The sequence below is a fragment of the Cladosporium halotolerans genome (assembly GCF_011745625.1).
Source record: "Cladosporium halotolerans strain TM138-S3 chromosome Unknown Sca64, whole genome shotgun sequence".
NCBI classification, from domain to species: domain Eukaryota; kingdom Fungi; phylum Ascomycota; class Dothideomycetes; order Cladosporiales; family Cladosporiaceae; genus Cladosporium; species Cladosporium halotolerans.
Window position 1 is genome coordinate 1 of NW_027191515.1, and position 13,273 is coordinate 13,273.

At 52.6% G+C, this 13,273-nt stretch overlaps 3 protein-coding genes across 3 annotated transcripts; all 3 read right to left on the bottom strand.

Moving 5' to 3' along the window:
* Window positions 1-3,033: 3,033 nt before the first annotated feature.
* Window positions 3,034-6,852, bottom strand: WHR41_09275 (uncharacterized protein; the record flags this gene model as incomplete). The annotated part of the gene is made up of 1 exon (XM_069377879.1): window positions 3,034-6,852. One exon carries the CDS (start codon window positions 6,850-6,852, stop codon window positions 3,034-3,036), a length of 3,819 nt encoding a protein of 1,272 aa, XP_069225238.1.
* Window positions 6,853-7,151: 299 nt separating this feature from the next.
* WHR41_09276 (uncharacterized protein) lies at window positions 7,152-9,034 on the bottom strand. Its single transcript, XM_069377880.1, has 6 exons — window positions 8,638-9,034; window positions 8,560-8,586; window positions 8,113-8,489; window positions 7,815-8,067; window positions 7,551-7,760; window positions 7,152-7,495 (listed from the first exon to the last, which is right to left on the bottom strand). Exons 1-6 carry the CDS (start codon window positions 8,749-8,751, stop codon window positions 7,376-7,378), a joined length of 1,101 nt encoding a protein of 366 aa, XP_069225239.1. The 5' UTR covers window positions 8,752-9,034; the 3' UTR covers window positions 7,152-7,375.
* A 3,593-nt stretch (window positions 9,035-12,627) lies between these two features.
* On the bottom strand, window positions 12,628-13,125 carry WHR41_09277 (uncharacterized protein; the record flags this gene model as incomplete). Its single annotated transcript, XM_069377881.1, has 1 exon — window positions 12,628-13,125. The coding sequence occupies one exon, from the start codon at window positions 13,123-13,125 to the stop codon at window positions 12,628-12,630; it is 498 nt and encodes a 165-aa protein (XP_069225240.1).
* Window positions 13,126-13,273: the final 148 nt, after the last annotated feature.

Sequence of the window (13,273 nt, forward strand, 5' to 3'; positions counted from 1 at the left end):
TGTTAAGACTAGTCGGAACCAAGTTCTCTACACGAGGGTTCTGGAATGTGAGTAACTGCAGGTGCGACTGCGAGCTTGCTTGACGTAAGGACTGGTTCGTCGTCACTGCCCAACGCACGAAGGCATCAGTCCACCCTTTCTCATTAAAAGTCGAGTTGTCAGCAGTATGCTGACGGTCAACATACTCGAGCAACGAGCCAGCCCGACGCTTCTGCCCCCGATGAATGGGCCGCCCCTTGAGGTCGAACCCGTGTCGTTCCATGTGACGCTGCGCTAATGTGGTGGAAACAGCAGGGAGGATGTATTCCTTGAAAGGGTGGTGTACAGAGTCGCTGTGGCATATCGTACAGAGCCAGACGAGGCTCAGGTCGCTGTCGCGTATCAATGGCTCCCCATGTTGCCATATCCAGCTTCCCCGCGGCTTCTTTGTAGGCGGAGCGTGTGCGTAGCCATTCGGACTCGCGCCGCTGATGACTAGGCCACTCTCATTTCGCCGGGTGTGCTGCGACAACGCGGTACACGAAGCTGCCGAGTGCTCTGAGGTGGCTGACATCGTGAGAGTATCTACAGCGTTTCTGGCTGGTTGAGTCGGTGGTAGTGACAACGCTGATGACGACGCTGGACCAAACAGAGCTGGGACAATTCCGCTTCACGCGTCGCGCGTCACGCGTATGGCGTCGGCGCTAAAGATCCTGAGAGGGTTAGGGTTGGGGTTAAAGACTGAATTTCTTGTAGAAATATTCTCGTGCCAAAGCGATTGCAATGTTTGCAGACAGTTTGCAAACAATGGAACTGTTGGAAGGCCTGTTGGAGGGAAAGTGTGAGAGGAGTTGTGTATTCTCCTATCCACTGCAGTAAAGACTGTAAATATGTAGCCCTCCTGAAACTGTGGCTTGTCGCAGAAGCAAGGCTGCCTCAGGAAGGGACTGCATTCCAACAGGAACGACTGTTCGTTTGCTTATGTAACGTCTGAATCAATGTTTGTGTCTGTTTGATGATCACCCTGAGCGTAAGGGGCCACGATATTAGCTTTATCGACCTTGGAAGTGTCCACAGTCTTTTATGAAAGCGGCACGAGGTGAGGTCGAGCGTTGACACGAGCGCAATGAGACGAAGCCATGCATGAAGCACCTTGCACTGGCGACTCGATACGGCTCAAACGAGCGCTCGGAGATATAGCTGAATGTCAATGCCGCACAAAAGGCTGGGAAAAATTTGTACGTGGATCAACTTAATCATTATGTTCTTGCAGCCATAGCTTGGTAAAGGTGTTCGTACTTCTTTGCCGTAAACCCATCATGAAGTACCAGCCGCACCGTAACCACTCTGAATGTTTAAGAAGCGCCATTAACCTACAATGTCGGAACGACGCTACGAAGCGCCTCTCGACCAATTAATGGGAGGCAGGTGGGGTTCAGACTGGGTACTGACACTATCAGCAATCCACCAACGACACATATCTATAAGCAATCAGCAAGGGAGACAGGATGGTGAGGTTGAGTTGGACTTGCTGCGAAGAAGGTCGTGGTCAAATCCATCGACATTGCTGGCACAGGGTGTTTGGCGAAGTTTTTGATCCTGGGGAATGTAAGGGCAGTATTGATCTTCTGCCGTAAGACCTTTACGGAAGTCTTGACAAAGAGAGCCTTCAACCTCAGCCACAGCCGATCACGATCGATGTATAGATGTCCGGCGCCAGCATCGAGAAGTTGCTCATCTCGAGGAAAAGCGATGTCCCACACTTGGGAGCCCATGACGTTTGCCCAATTCGTGGCCTTCGAAAGTACACCGAGTGTTCCACCTTGAGCAAGAAGGTGATTGGAGAGACCGTTGTTTCGTAGGACACGCCGTATATGCGAGTATGCAGTCGATACCTCGACCCAAGATAACGTTGGTTTCGTCCTGCAAGCAAGCGAGACGACGACACAGCAGGCCACGACTGTGAGCGAGAAAAGACAAAAGGCGTGCATTGTATTCCTATAGCACGTCGATTTAGGAAGCGTGATTGAGGTAGTACTGTAACTTCGGCAAGCCCATCGCAACGCAAAAGCGGCAGTAAGGTGGGCGGGTGAGTTGAGTAATATAGGTGACGCAGCTCGACAGCACCTTGGCCCCTGTTGGTGGTCGTGGGCGTACATCTCCCACTTCCCACTCTTGAAACATTTGCGTTTCACATCTGGGCGGCAGAACAACTTCTTTCACTGGCAACAGTCGATATAAGGGGGTCAATTATCCCATGTAAGTTCCAAAGTGTAGCTCCTTCAACGTTTAGAGTAGATATTCTGTTCAGCATCCCTTCGAGGAAATGGCATCGTACACGGCGACTAGAAAGCGGAAGGAGGCCTTCAGAAAGATTAGAATCGCTCTCGATAAAAAAGCGAAACAGATAAACAAAGACCATGACACCCAGGTCTACATGGTATTGATCCGTAAAGGAAAGTATTGGCCGATCAGAGCGTGCTCTGACGAGGTAAGTGGCACAAATCTGGGGCAACTCCTCTTCCCTGCTGTTCAAGGTAGTTGACTAATATCAATGCAGGAAACGAATGCTCCGTTTGATGGTCTTGATGGGATGACGTCCTCTTCGGACAATTCCCAGGATACTTTCACATACATTAAGCCTGTAGCGCCACGACCTTCACAAAGAGGCGCAGGGTTTCAATATATGCTGTAGTGTTAAGAGCCTGAGACTACTCACCATGAGGATGAGCGACGACGATAGTCATGCCGAAGACACAAAGGCTTGCGGCAAGCACTACGACCTTGCAGAGTAGGATTTATCGAACAGAAACTAAGACGGGAGAGCCAGCCTCAAAAAGCGAGTGTAATGTACCAGTGGTACAAATAGTTCAGTAGATGTACCGGCGAGAAGCCGAAGTGGATTTTTCGGAAAAATAATATCTTAGTTAACCTTTAAAGCCTGCGTGAGAACCATAATCTATCTATTAAGTTAAGCCTGTGCCACAAATACAACCCTCGTAAGTACTGCGGCGCGCTGCCTCGATCTCGCGTATCGCACACCCCGATAGCATCTCACCGAGCGCACACACGCTTCGGAGCAGGTAGTTCGTCATTTTCTGGTGACGAGCGGCACCTATCGAGTTGTCCCACCTTCGGTGAAGTTTGATGGTTCGTATCTTCCAATGTTGCTGTATCCCACGCGTCGGAAGAATCTTTCGCGAGATAGAGCTGAAGCGAGGCGTCAGATTCAAATCGAGCTGGATCTTCTGCTAGGATGGTCTTGAAGCCATGCAAGGCACATTTTATCACACCTGATGGAGCCCCAGTCGCATAAGATGGGTTGTACTTTGCCGCCCATTCCGTAGCTGACGCAAAACGGCCGGGCTCTTGTGCATCCCAAAAAGGTCCCTCGACTGATACGCACGGATTCAAGGCCAAATGCGCGCAGATGTACCCAGGTGGTATCAACAACACATCGTTTGGCTTGAGCCGGACAAGCCTTGGCTCATCGGCTGGCTGCCACTCCAGGCTATCAAGGGCAAAATCCGCGTATGATTCTTTGGTCACCTGCGTGCGCGGCACGAACGCGTACAATCGCTCGCCCATCAAGTTGCGTAACCAAGTACCGCCGAATCCTCCCACATGCGGTGCACAAAACGCTCCGGTAGTCTCGATGCGATTGAAAGACAGATCAGCGTTCATGTACATGGCGTGAGCGACCCCTTCGCTGCGGCTTTGATTGCCATCTTCGCGTGCGGCACGGCACATGCCTCTTGTCACGGCGATTTGGAGGAAGCGGAGGCGGTGATAACTCATGAAGGTCGGGTGATGCGCTCCAAGCGACTCCCGCGGTGTCGTACAGCTCACTGGAACTTCGCCTGATGAGAATAGCTCGAGGAAGTCCTCCATGTCGACCGTCTCCGGCTCGTGCTTGAGAGCGTTCGATATCGACGTCTTCGAACCCTTGTAGTGGTCGAGAAGTGTTCTCCGAACCATCTCGGTATCGTAACCATCCTGGTCGTTTTGGTGCTCTCCTACAACGATCGGCTTGTCAAGCGGCATGCCATTATCTACCATAATCTTGAAAGAGGCGTGAGTCAGATGCAAGACTTCGCAGTCTTCAGCTTCGCTTGAGTTCCAGTCGTTGCGGTCTACAACCGACGCCCACCTTGAAGTGTTGAACCAGCGATCGCGAGCTCGGCAAGAACTTGACGCTCCGGGCAACGAGGCTTCAAGCCGCACTCTCTGCAGAAACGACTTGAGCTCTACACAGTCGGCGCATTCACACTCTGATGGACGGAGAGCACAGTGCTGCACTGGCTGAGAACTTCCATCATGGTTAAATTCGGAGAGAGAAGGCAAACTGTAAGGGGGGTGGGCATGGGCGCCTGGCCTGTCCGCACTTGTGCTCAGTCGATCTTGCGAGTAAGGCATACCTAGCCTGTTCTGGACGCGCTCGTTGGCGAACCTTAATGAAGACCTTCTCGTCGTCCTATCGCTCTGGCCAATGTTTTCGAGGCATTCTTTCCGCCAGTGTTCGATGGGGATTGCACGAATAGTCAATTCGCTTGACCGTCCGAAGCTGGCATGCACGAGATCTCCGCTCTCCTCGAAGCATTCTGGCACTGACCTCGAGCGAGAGTCCCTGGATGTAGTGTTGTCGTCGCTTGAAGTATCGCTTGATGGCTGTGTTGTCGCCGTCGTGGGGGTCGAGCTAGCCGTGGTAGTTGTCTCACTGACCGCCGTGGTAGCCGTTGCGCTGGCCGTGGTAGATGTTGTGGCTGTCGTTGCACTCGACGTGGCTGTTCCTTCCGTATTGGAGGTGACCATGTGAGTAGTCATACTCTCATGAGAGAATGCTTTTGGAGTTCCCGCGACTGGCAAGTCTGTTATCGTCGTTGTGGGGGCCGTGCTGGCTATGGTATCTGTCTCGCTGACCGCCGTGGCGGTTACCTCGCTTGCCGTGGTTGTTGTTGTGTTGGCCTTTGTACTCGACTGGGTTATCGCTTTCGTGTTGGTGGTGGTAGTACAGGCGGTTATGCTCTGATCAGGATTCTGCGTGGGATCTACCACAGCTGGTAAGGCACTGTCATCACATACAGAATAAGAGGACCTGGAGAGCGCTTCTGTTGGAGGACGCTGCTGAAGTGGCTCTGCAAACGGATGTGGGCTTTCGGTAACGAACAAACCCTGTGCAGAGTGTGGGCGTGTTGAAGATTCGAAAAGATTTCGCGTTCCGCTTGTGCTTGCCACATCCTGGACTTCGTCGACACTTTCTTGGGTTTCCGACATACCACCATCTTCGCAATGGCTACGGCCATCCGTGGAGGCTTCCAGAGACGGTGAGACTCCGGACACCGTTCTGGTCTCGGACAATACGGGTTCCACCGCCACCTCGACACATGTTCCATCGGTGCTAGCATGATCCGAAGCTTCGAAGACCCCGTTCTCAGGGATACCGACAACTCTCCCAGCTCCAGCTTCTGCTTCTGCATTGTCGATGGTGCTTTTTTGAACGCTGTGTCGCACGGCATCTTGATTGCACACGCTTAGTGTTGGACTACGTTGTGACACGACACTCTCCAGCTCGATTTCAGGTCCATCTGTTGAGGTGTGGTTGTCTCTGGGGCTGACTTCATGCACAACACTTTGGTCATCCGCACCGCATACCGACGCGGCGTCTTCTGGTCTAGCATTTTCTGCTACGATGATCTCCATTGCATCATTGTCGTCAGATTCGCCAAAAGAACCCCCATCTTCAACCACCGATACACATTCGTCGAGCTTCGCGCCAGCTGACGAGACTGATGGCGCCCTCAAAGTGGAGGCGCCGGAAGGCCAGGAGCACATGGACTCCGCGTCTGAAGGATTCTGCCCAAGTCTCGCGACACTGCTGCGCCGTGATGTCCGCTCGGCTACGTTCCGCAAAGGCAGTGGGGTTGACGCTCGCGTATCGCCAAATTCACTTCGACTGGGGGATACAGATGCATCGGCGTCAAAGTGACGGTTTGCCACTGGTACCCGCATCGAAGCCGGTGGCGACAAGACACCGTTATCGCATGATGCCGCGTCCACTCGGTCTGACTGCTCTCTCCGCTGGAGCGCTCCATATTTGTCGTTCTTGAGAAGGAGCGTGGGCCAATGGGAGGATCTGGCTACTTCCAGGTCGATCGACTTTCCTTGTACCCTGATCACGCTGCTGCCGTGCTTGGTCCACTCCGCGATTTGCTGCTGGTAAACATCCTCGTGGGCAGTCGACAGCGTAACCTCAACGCCATAGATCTCCGTCGGCGTGTCTTTCTTAAGATCCTTCAGAACCCTCAACTCCTTGCCTGTGAAGGATCCAGTAATGAATTCATCTTCTCTGGTGCTCGTGTTCTGCGCCTTTAACAGACCACGACAATGTCTCAGCCACCATATCAGGCGCATCTGGGGCACGAAGTCTTCCTTGAACCGACTGTATTTCATGGCACAGGCATAGAGGTTCCTTGCTGGATTGATACCGATGTCGTCCTCGTTCCACTTGTAATACGATAGTACCTCTGGCGACCAGACCATGGAGACGCATGCGAGATGCCTGCGCTGAGTTTTGTAGGTATTGAGCAACCGAAGTTGCCCTTTCGCTTTGACTTCCTGCTCTTTAACTATCGACACGATCTTTTTGAACCCGTTCCAGCTTGGACTATCGCATGCATAATTGATAGATCGGAGCGCTTCGGAATACGCCCATGCGTATTCAAAAGCCTTGCTGTAATTATCGACGAACTCATCGCGGATCTTGATGATAGCGTCCTCTTGTTGGCAATTGTCCGTGATAGTCTGGTGGATCCTGCCTGACAGACCTAAGTCAGCCTCGCTCAACTGTTGTTGGGGTCGAGACGTCGTTGCCATGTTGTGAGTGGAGGCTGTGCTCCGTTTGGACCGGCATGCAAGCGGCCACCATTCAACAGATATAAGCCAACACATTGACGCACTGACGCACTGGTGCACTCACGCTCTGGTCTTGCCGTGGCACTTTATAGTCGGTCTGTGCGCTACGATCGGATCAAAGCGCTTACTTGTCGCGGCCCCTGACTCGAAATGCCTTGCGGTGGAGATTGAGAGCATCGGGCGACTCCTGCCGCACGATGTTAGCACTTCAGCACGTCAGGGCGTCCTGAGCACATCATACGACATAGGACCGCGTGCCGTCGTACCGAAATCGACGATCGTCGTGGGCGATTCGCAGCTTACTGAGACGTACATGAGGATTGATACACATTCAGATCTACAGGGTCTGGGGTTTACAATGTTAGGCATGTCCCTCCGAGTTGACATGTCCGGGCCACTTTCCACTTTGTCGTTGCGGTAAGATGGATTGGCAAACTCTCATAGCACCGTTGTTAAGGCGGGTTTGACGAGAGGTTCAGTCCCGCTAAAAGTGAGCCGTCGCATGAGTCTCGTCAGACAAAGCCCCCTCATCCCTAGATCGCATCTCTTCGAATTCCTCCATGTATTCTCGGACACTCCTCTCTGGATAGTCTTTCCGTGACATCTGCGTCGGTCAGCTATTGTGAAATGGCATTTCGATGACTGCGAGTGTTGTGTACCTCGTGCTTGACTCTGCTCCAAACTTCGCTTTGATCGGAACATATGACGTTTTTCAAGTGCTCCTCCTCCACACGCCTCCACAACGAGTCTGCAATGGGATAACGTTCATTCGAGTCGAAGTCCCAGCTTCGACGGCTCGTGCTTTGCATGAATTCGTAGTACTCTCTGTATTCTCGAATAGATCTCGCAGGGAAGCCATCCGAATACATCTGCATCTGTCAGTACAGGTGTCAAGTTTTGAGAGGGTGGAGTATCGAACATACGCGATCGCTGATCCTATACCAAGACGAGGCTCGGTCTGCGTGTATAACGTTACGCAAAGCTGAGAACTCCAGGCTGGTCCACGGTTTGTACATTTTACCACGCACCGTCCACTCGTTTGCTACATCTGATCGGGCAAATCGCTGTTGCGACTCGTGCTTCTGCTGCTGATTTGCCAGAGCATTCGTGCGTGGCGCTGAAGTGCTTCCATGACGCGCTCGTCGCCAATCGGGCTTTCTTTGCGATGTCGGAGTGCTACAAAAGTCAGCGACGCCTTCGTGTGGGGAGCATGCAAACAACCGTCGATTGATGCCGCCACTGGTATCTCGGCTTGGGCTCTTCCGAACCAGACGGAGGTCCAGCAGCTTTGGATCAAGTACTTCGACATCGCCCTGCGTTCCATAGCTGGACATCGACACAGATGAGACTGCGTACGGATCTTGAGCTCGGTCCTCGACAGACTCGGTAGCTGGCCCTGGGGCAGCCCCCGTAGAGATACTCGCAGACCCATCATGCCACTGTTGAGGTGTTTGGTTGACGAGTCCATGTATGGCCGGTTGCTGTTGGAAGTCGGGTTGGAACATTTCCCAGTCGAAGTCGAAAGTGGAGTTTTCCGACGTAGATCCGTGCAAACCGTTGCCGTCGGCGGTATACGCGTCCGGCCCGAAAGCGTTGTACTACTCGCGGGTTAATGGCTAGAGCCTCGATGGCTTGGCAAGAGGAATCGGGAAGTCAGGTGGGACTCACGTCAAACATGTCTTGCGACGTCGACATCTGTATATTGAATAGGAACAAATTAGAGCCCTGAGGGGAGAAGAGACTAACCTGGCTAAGATGCGAAGCAAGTTTTATCATGAAAGGCGAAGCGAAGGGCCATCGATGCGGGACATGGTTACCTGCATATGGTGGGCTCAACACCGTCGCTCTCCCACAGCCCATTCGGGGCCTGATGATAAGCTAGAGGCCGGATGTGCAGTCACGAGAAATCACATGTTCGGCTGTGTAGCGTACCATCTCACCGGTGCCTCGCTGCCAGCATGAAGCGAGGTATGATGCTCCATAATGCATACCCGCCTCTACCTCGCACGATTATCACAGGTTCGGCGTACATTATCGTTCCCAAGTACCATTTTTGGAAGCCGATACAGTGATAGTACGTCTTCTCGCCGCGTCTAGAGAAGACATCGTCCGTCGTGAGTGCTGTCTGAGTGTGTTCACCTCATGAAGGCGTTGTACCGGCGAAGTGACGTTAAGTTGGTGACCTGCCGCTAACCCCACGGATGCAGGTACATGCAGGGAAGCGTCTCCAATCCCCACCGCCGCGCGTGAGCCGAAAGCGCTCCCTGAAGTGGGTCTAAGCCGCGCAATTGCGTGCATGCGAGATTTGCATTGCATCACGCTAGGTGCGTTTGCGAGTTTCTGAAGAACAGCCCCACCCCAAAAATTGTTTGATTGGCGGTGACACTAAGTCCCAGATGTCATTGGCTATACAGCTCCAGTTTCTCCCGTTCAGTCATCCAACACCGACTGCTGTCCTTCTGGGAATTTGCGGCTTACGCTTATCGTGCTTACCCAGGTGATCCTTTTGCGTTAATCTAAGGTACGAGCCAGCATCTAGCAGAGGCAGCTTCTCCATACTGGACTTGGTCCCAAGTGCAAAAAGACATAGAAACCTTTCTGTTTCTCCAGGAGGCATGCAACGCCGGACTTTCCGGGTGCCGGCGCCCGACCCGACAGCCACCCGCTTATGAAGGCTTGATTTGGGTTGCCCAAGCGTAACGTCGGCCCCACCATGCATGGGTTTAGGTTAAGCGATTGAGAAAAGACCTGTCGAGACGTTTTGGCCAGCTTCGACACTAGGTGTTGCCAGTGCGGCTGGGGTTACTCACGCTCCGAGGGGACCATCTTCAGACAAGCATGGTCACCAATGCTAAAGATTGGCAGATCTGGGGTGATTATCGCATCGCAAGGTTTGTGCCGAAAGGGATCCTGCCCTTACGTCATACTTGCCTGAAAGCTGCTTCTTGGCGCTGGAGCAGTGATCCACACGATATTGGCGACTCTAAAGATCTCGCTGTCGCGGAGCAAGCAAGGTCGCCAGTAGTAACATTATACAGCGTGAAGAGTGGTTCTCGACAGCTACCAAAAGAGCAATGTCTGCGCCATCGAAGGAAGCGCCAAGCTGTTAAGCATGTGGAGCAGCCCTCCGCCATCATGCGATGTTGGAGAGCGTTCTGGCCCGGGTTTTACCTGGAATGAAGCCGCTTCGTCGTCGATGTTCAAGAATGGCTTAGGCCTACGCAGACGATCCCCCAATAGCAAGCTATGCAGACTCGAGTTAAACTGAGCGAGCTCGGGGGTGGAGACATGAAGTGCACTAATCAGACAGGGTTCTCAGATGGCTTCCCACCGTAGGGCTCGTGCCGTCGCATGTACCCGCCATCACGTGATTCAATAGCCTACGTCTTTTCGACGCCGCTGGATCGCTGGTACCTGAGCGGGAACTAGCCAGGCTACATCTCTTTCCTACTGACCACACTGAAAGCGAGTGGAAAAGGTGATCGCTGAGGGGATGGAAGAAATCCGTGGGGATCGTGGGTCAGAGTTCGGCAACACGACGCATTTTGGGGTTCTTAGCTAAGCGTCAGCAGCGCGGCAAGTAGCCCGATGCCCTAAGTGACATTCCTGTGAAACTCCACGGGTAGGATCTGACGGCAAATACCGGATATGAGCAAAGGCTTGGCAATTTTTGGTGGCTAGGGCATGGCATTGCCCCTCTAGCCAGCTCGGACCCATCTGATCTATCACGTGCGAGATCCCTGGCACAAGATGAATTGCACGCCGCTTGACCGAGGCAGTTACTTGGAATATTCGGCTTCGGCGTTGGCTTCCGCCATCGACTTCCGGCCATGATGACCTTTGCCGCAGTCTCCGGTCACCTGCCGCACGACATCGACGTTCGGCGATACATTTCGTTCCGCAGCAGCGCGGGAAGGCTCCGCAATAATGTAATGATTAAATGTTCTAGAGGCGGCAGCAAAACGAGAGGGTATGTACAATAGTTAGCCATCAAGCTAGGCTCGATGCTGTTGGTCCGGGCGTGACTCGCTGGCCATCGCATCATTCAGCTCTCATATCCCTCTCGCGATCAGGAATGGAGGATGATGGCGCGGTGTACTGTAAGACCACGTTGCGATATCTCTGCTCCGCTGCATAAATCTGCGCATGCATAACGCGGTCTCTTCGATCATCAATAAGAGGACTCCACGTAAATCATATAGCGTCAGCATGGGAAGCAGCAAGGCCCGGGCGCCTTCACAAAGCGTCAGGGATCAGACGTGGGCCGAAAATATATCATAAAATGAAATCACAGGGGACAGAACGCTGTTGTTTCCACAGCAGCGTAGAGTATGTATCAACAATCAACAAAGATAACAGTTGCATCACCGAACTTCTCACCAGTTCCATGTGATCGCGTCGACCGACAAGCGTCTCCAAAGGTACGTAAAATAATCCAGCGCGCGCATAGTCAACCGAGGTAAAACAGGCAAAAGCGACGAATGCAAGGGAGGCTCCATTTACTCCCAGGAATGCAGGAAGGCCAAAATTTCCGCTCCGATCTGGGCTCTAGTATGCACTTCAGCGCGCTTCATGCTCGCGATATAGGTTTCGCCTGCCGCTTGGAGCTCGCGAATGATCGTTTGGCACGGCTCGACAACGACGACTGCTGCCTCTTCCCGGTTGGGTCGTTCGGGCCCGAGACACAAAGCTGCCGCGTCTTCCTTGAGGCGTGTCACAGCTTCGGCAATCTGCAACAGCTGAGTCGGGAAGTGAGCATATTCGGGACTAGCGGCACCCGTTGTATAAGGCGCGACACTGTTCGGTGTCCCTGTCATGCTTTTGTCGCTGCTCAATTCGGGAATTAGAGGCTCTTTTGCAGGCGACAGAGGGAAAGGAAATGGCGTTGGTGTGCGATCATCCACCCTGCGACGTTTGCCCGGTGGTTCGATGTCGATCTGTTTGACATCCTTGGATCCTGGGTTAGAGTTAACAACTATCGTTAGAGCACTTTCCTTTGGCTCCGACAGCATCTTACTTCTCCTTTTCAACAGGATTCTGCTTGTAGCCCACTGTTCTTCCGCTGGCGGGCTGCATGAAGGTGACTGGAATACGACAAGTCTATCCTCAGCATTTTGCTCCGCCTCTTTCGGGGTTCCAAGGTGAGTCTCATTGGTTGCCTCTGCAGAGGTCTTCATGTTGTAGTTGTAATGTGATCTTCGAGGCTTACAACTTTGTTCCAGCTTGGGAGGGAATATCTGAGAGGAGCAGGCAACTATATCTTTGAGAAGCACCGGTCTCGGATCGCTGAGTGAGAGCTAAAGGGAGCCCATAGTATCTGTCTTCGGCCCCCGAGGGAGACAGCGCCCGAAGCTGAAACAGTATCCGAGACGGAAACGGAGTCCTACGGCGAGAGCGCTGGTCCGGTATATGTTCATTTGTTGTCGCACCAGAAGTCAGAGTCACTGCATAGGTCACTCAGTAATTGTGAATTACTTCACGACACCATGAATATTTACGCCCATTGAACACCAATGAACACCATATGAACAACGAACGAAGAAGGCATTATGTTCATCTGTTCAACCAATCAGGAGACTTCTGCTCGTTTGTTCGGTGAACAAACAATCAATTGTTCGCTAACAAGTTCGTTCGTCAGACACATTGGTCGAAAGACGCGAGCGGGTCGCGGTGCATTTTTCATTGTAGATAATACTGTACTATATGTAATAAAGAAACAACATTCCTGCCCCAACTTCATCCGGTGAGGTTGCACAAAGCCTTGCTGAGATTTTCATTGGCTTTCCTGAGGCCAATGTTCGCTTCCCTACAAAGTTCGAGTTGAACCGACACCTCATTTCGGCTCTCTCTCTCCGCGACCAGACTCTCCTTCTCCACAGCAAGAGCTTGCTTTAGGGTGTTGGAAAAAGCTGTTTCGCGCTGTAGTGCATTTTGCGAGATGCCGAGCTGATGTGTCATCATGATGAGCTTCTCCTCTAGCCTTTGGTGGGACAACCCTTGCTCGAAGATCCGTCGATTCCAGTCGGAGCTGCTCGCCCAAAAATCGGTCAGAGTCTTGATGCAGACATCGCCGTTCGAGATGCTTTGAATGATGAGCTGTCGCAGCTCTCGGAGCAAATCTTGCGCAGATGGCTCTCGTAGATTAGGAGAGCAAGGCCAGGGCTGCCCGTCTGTTCGGTCGAAGGCTACTAGCGCTCCGGTGTGTCCACTCTGACAAGGGACTTGCGAAGACATAATGGCTTGTTGTGCGTCTCTTGCGTTTCGGCTATGCTGAGATTTGCTTGTGTATATGTGTAAGCGTGCGCGAATTGATTCCCAGAGACGTAAAGGATGCGACTGAGAGAAGTGCAGAAACACACAAAAACCCAGAGCGCTCACAGCA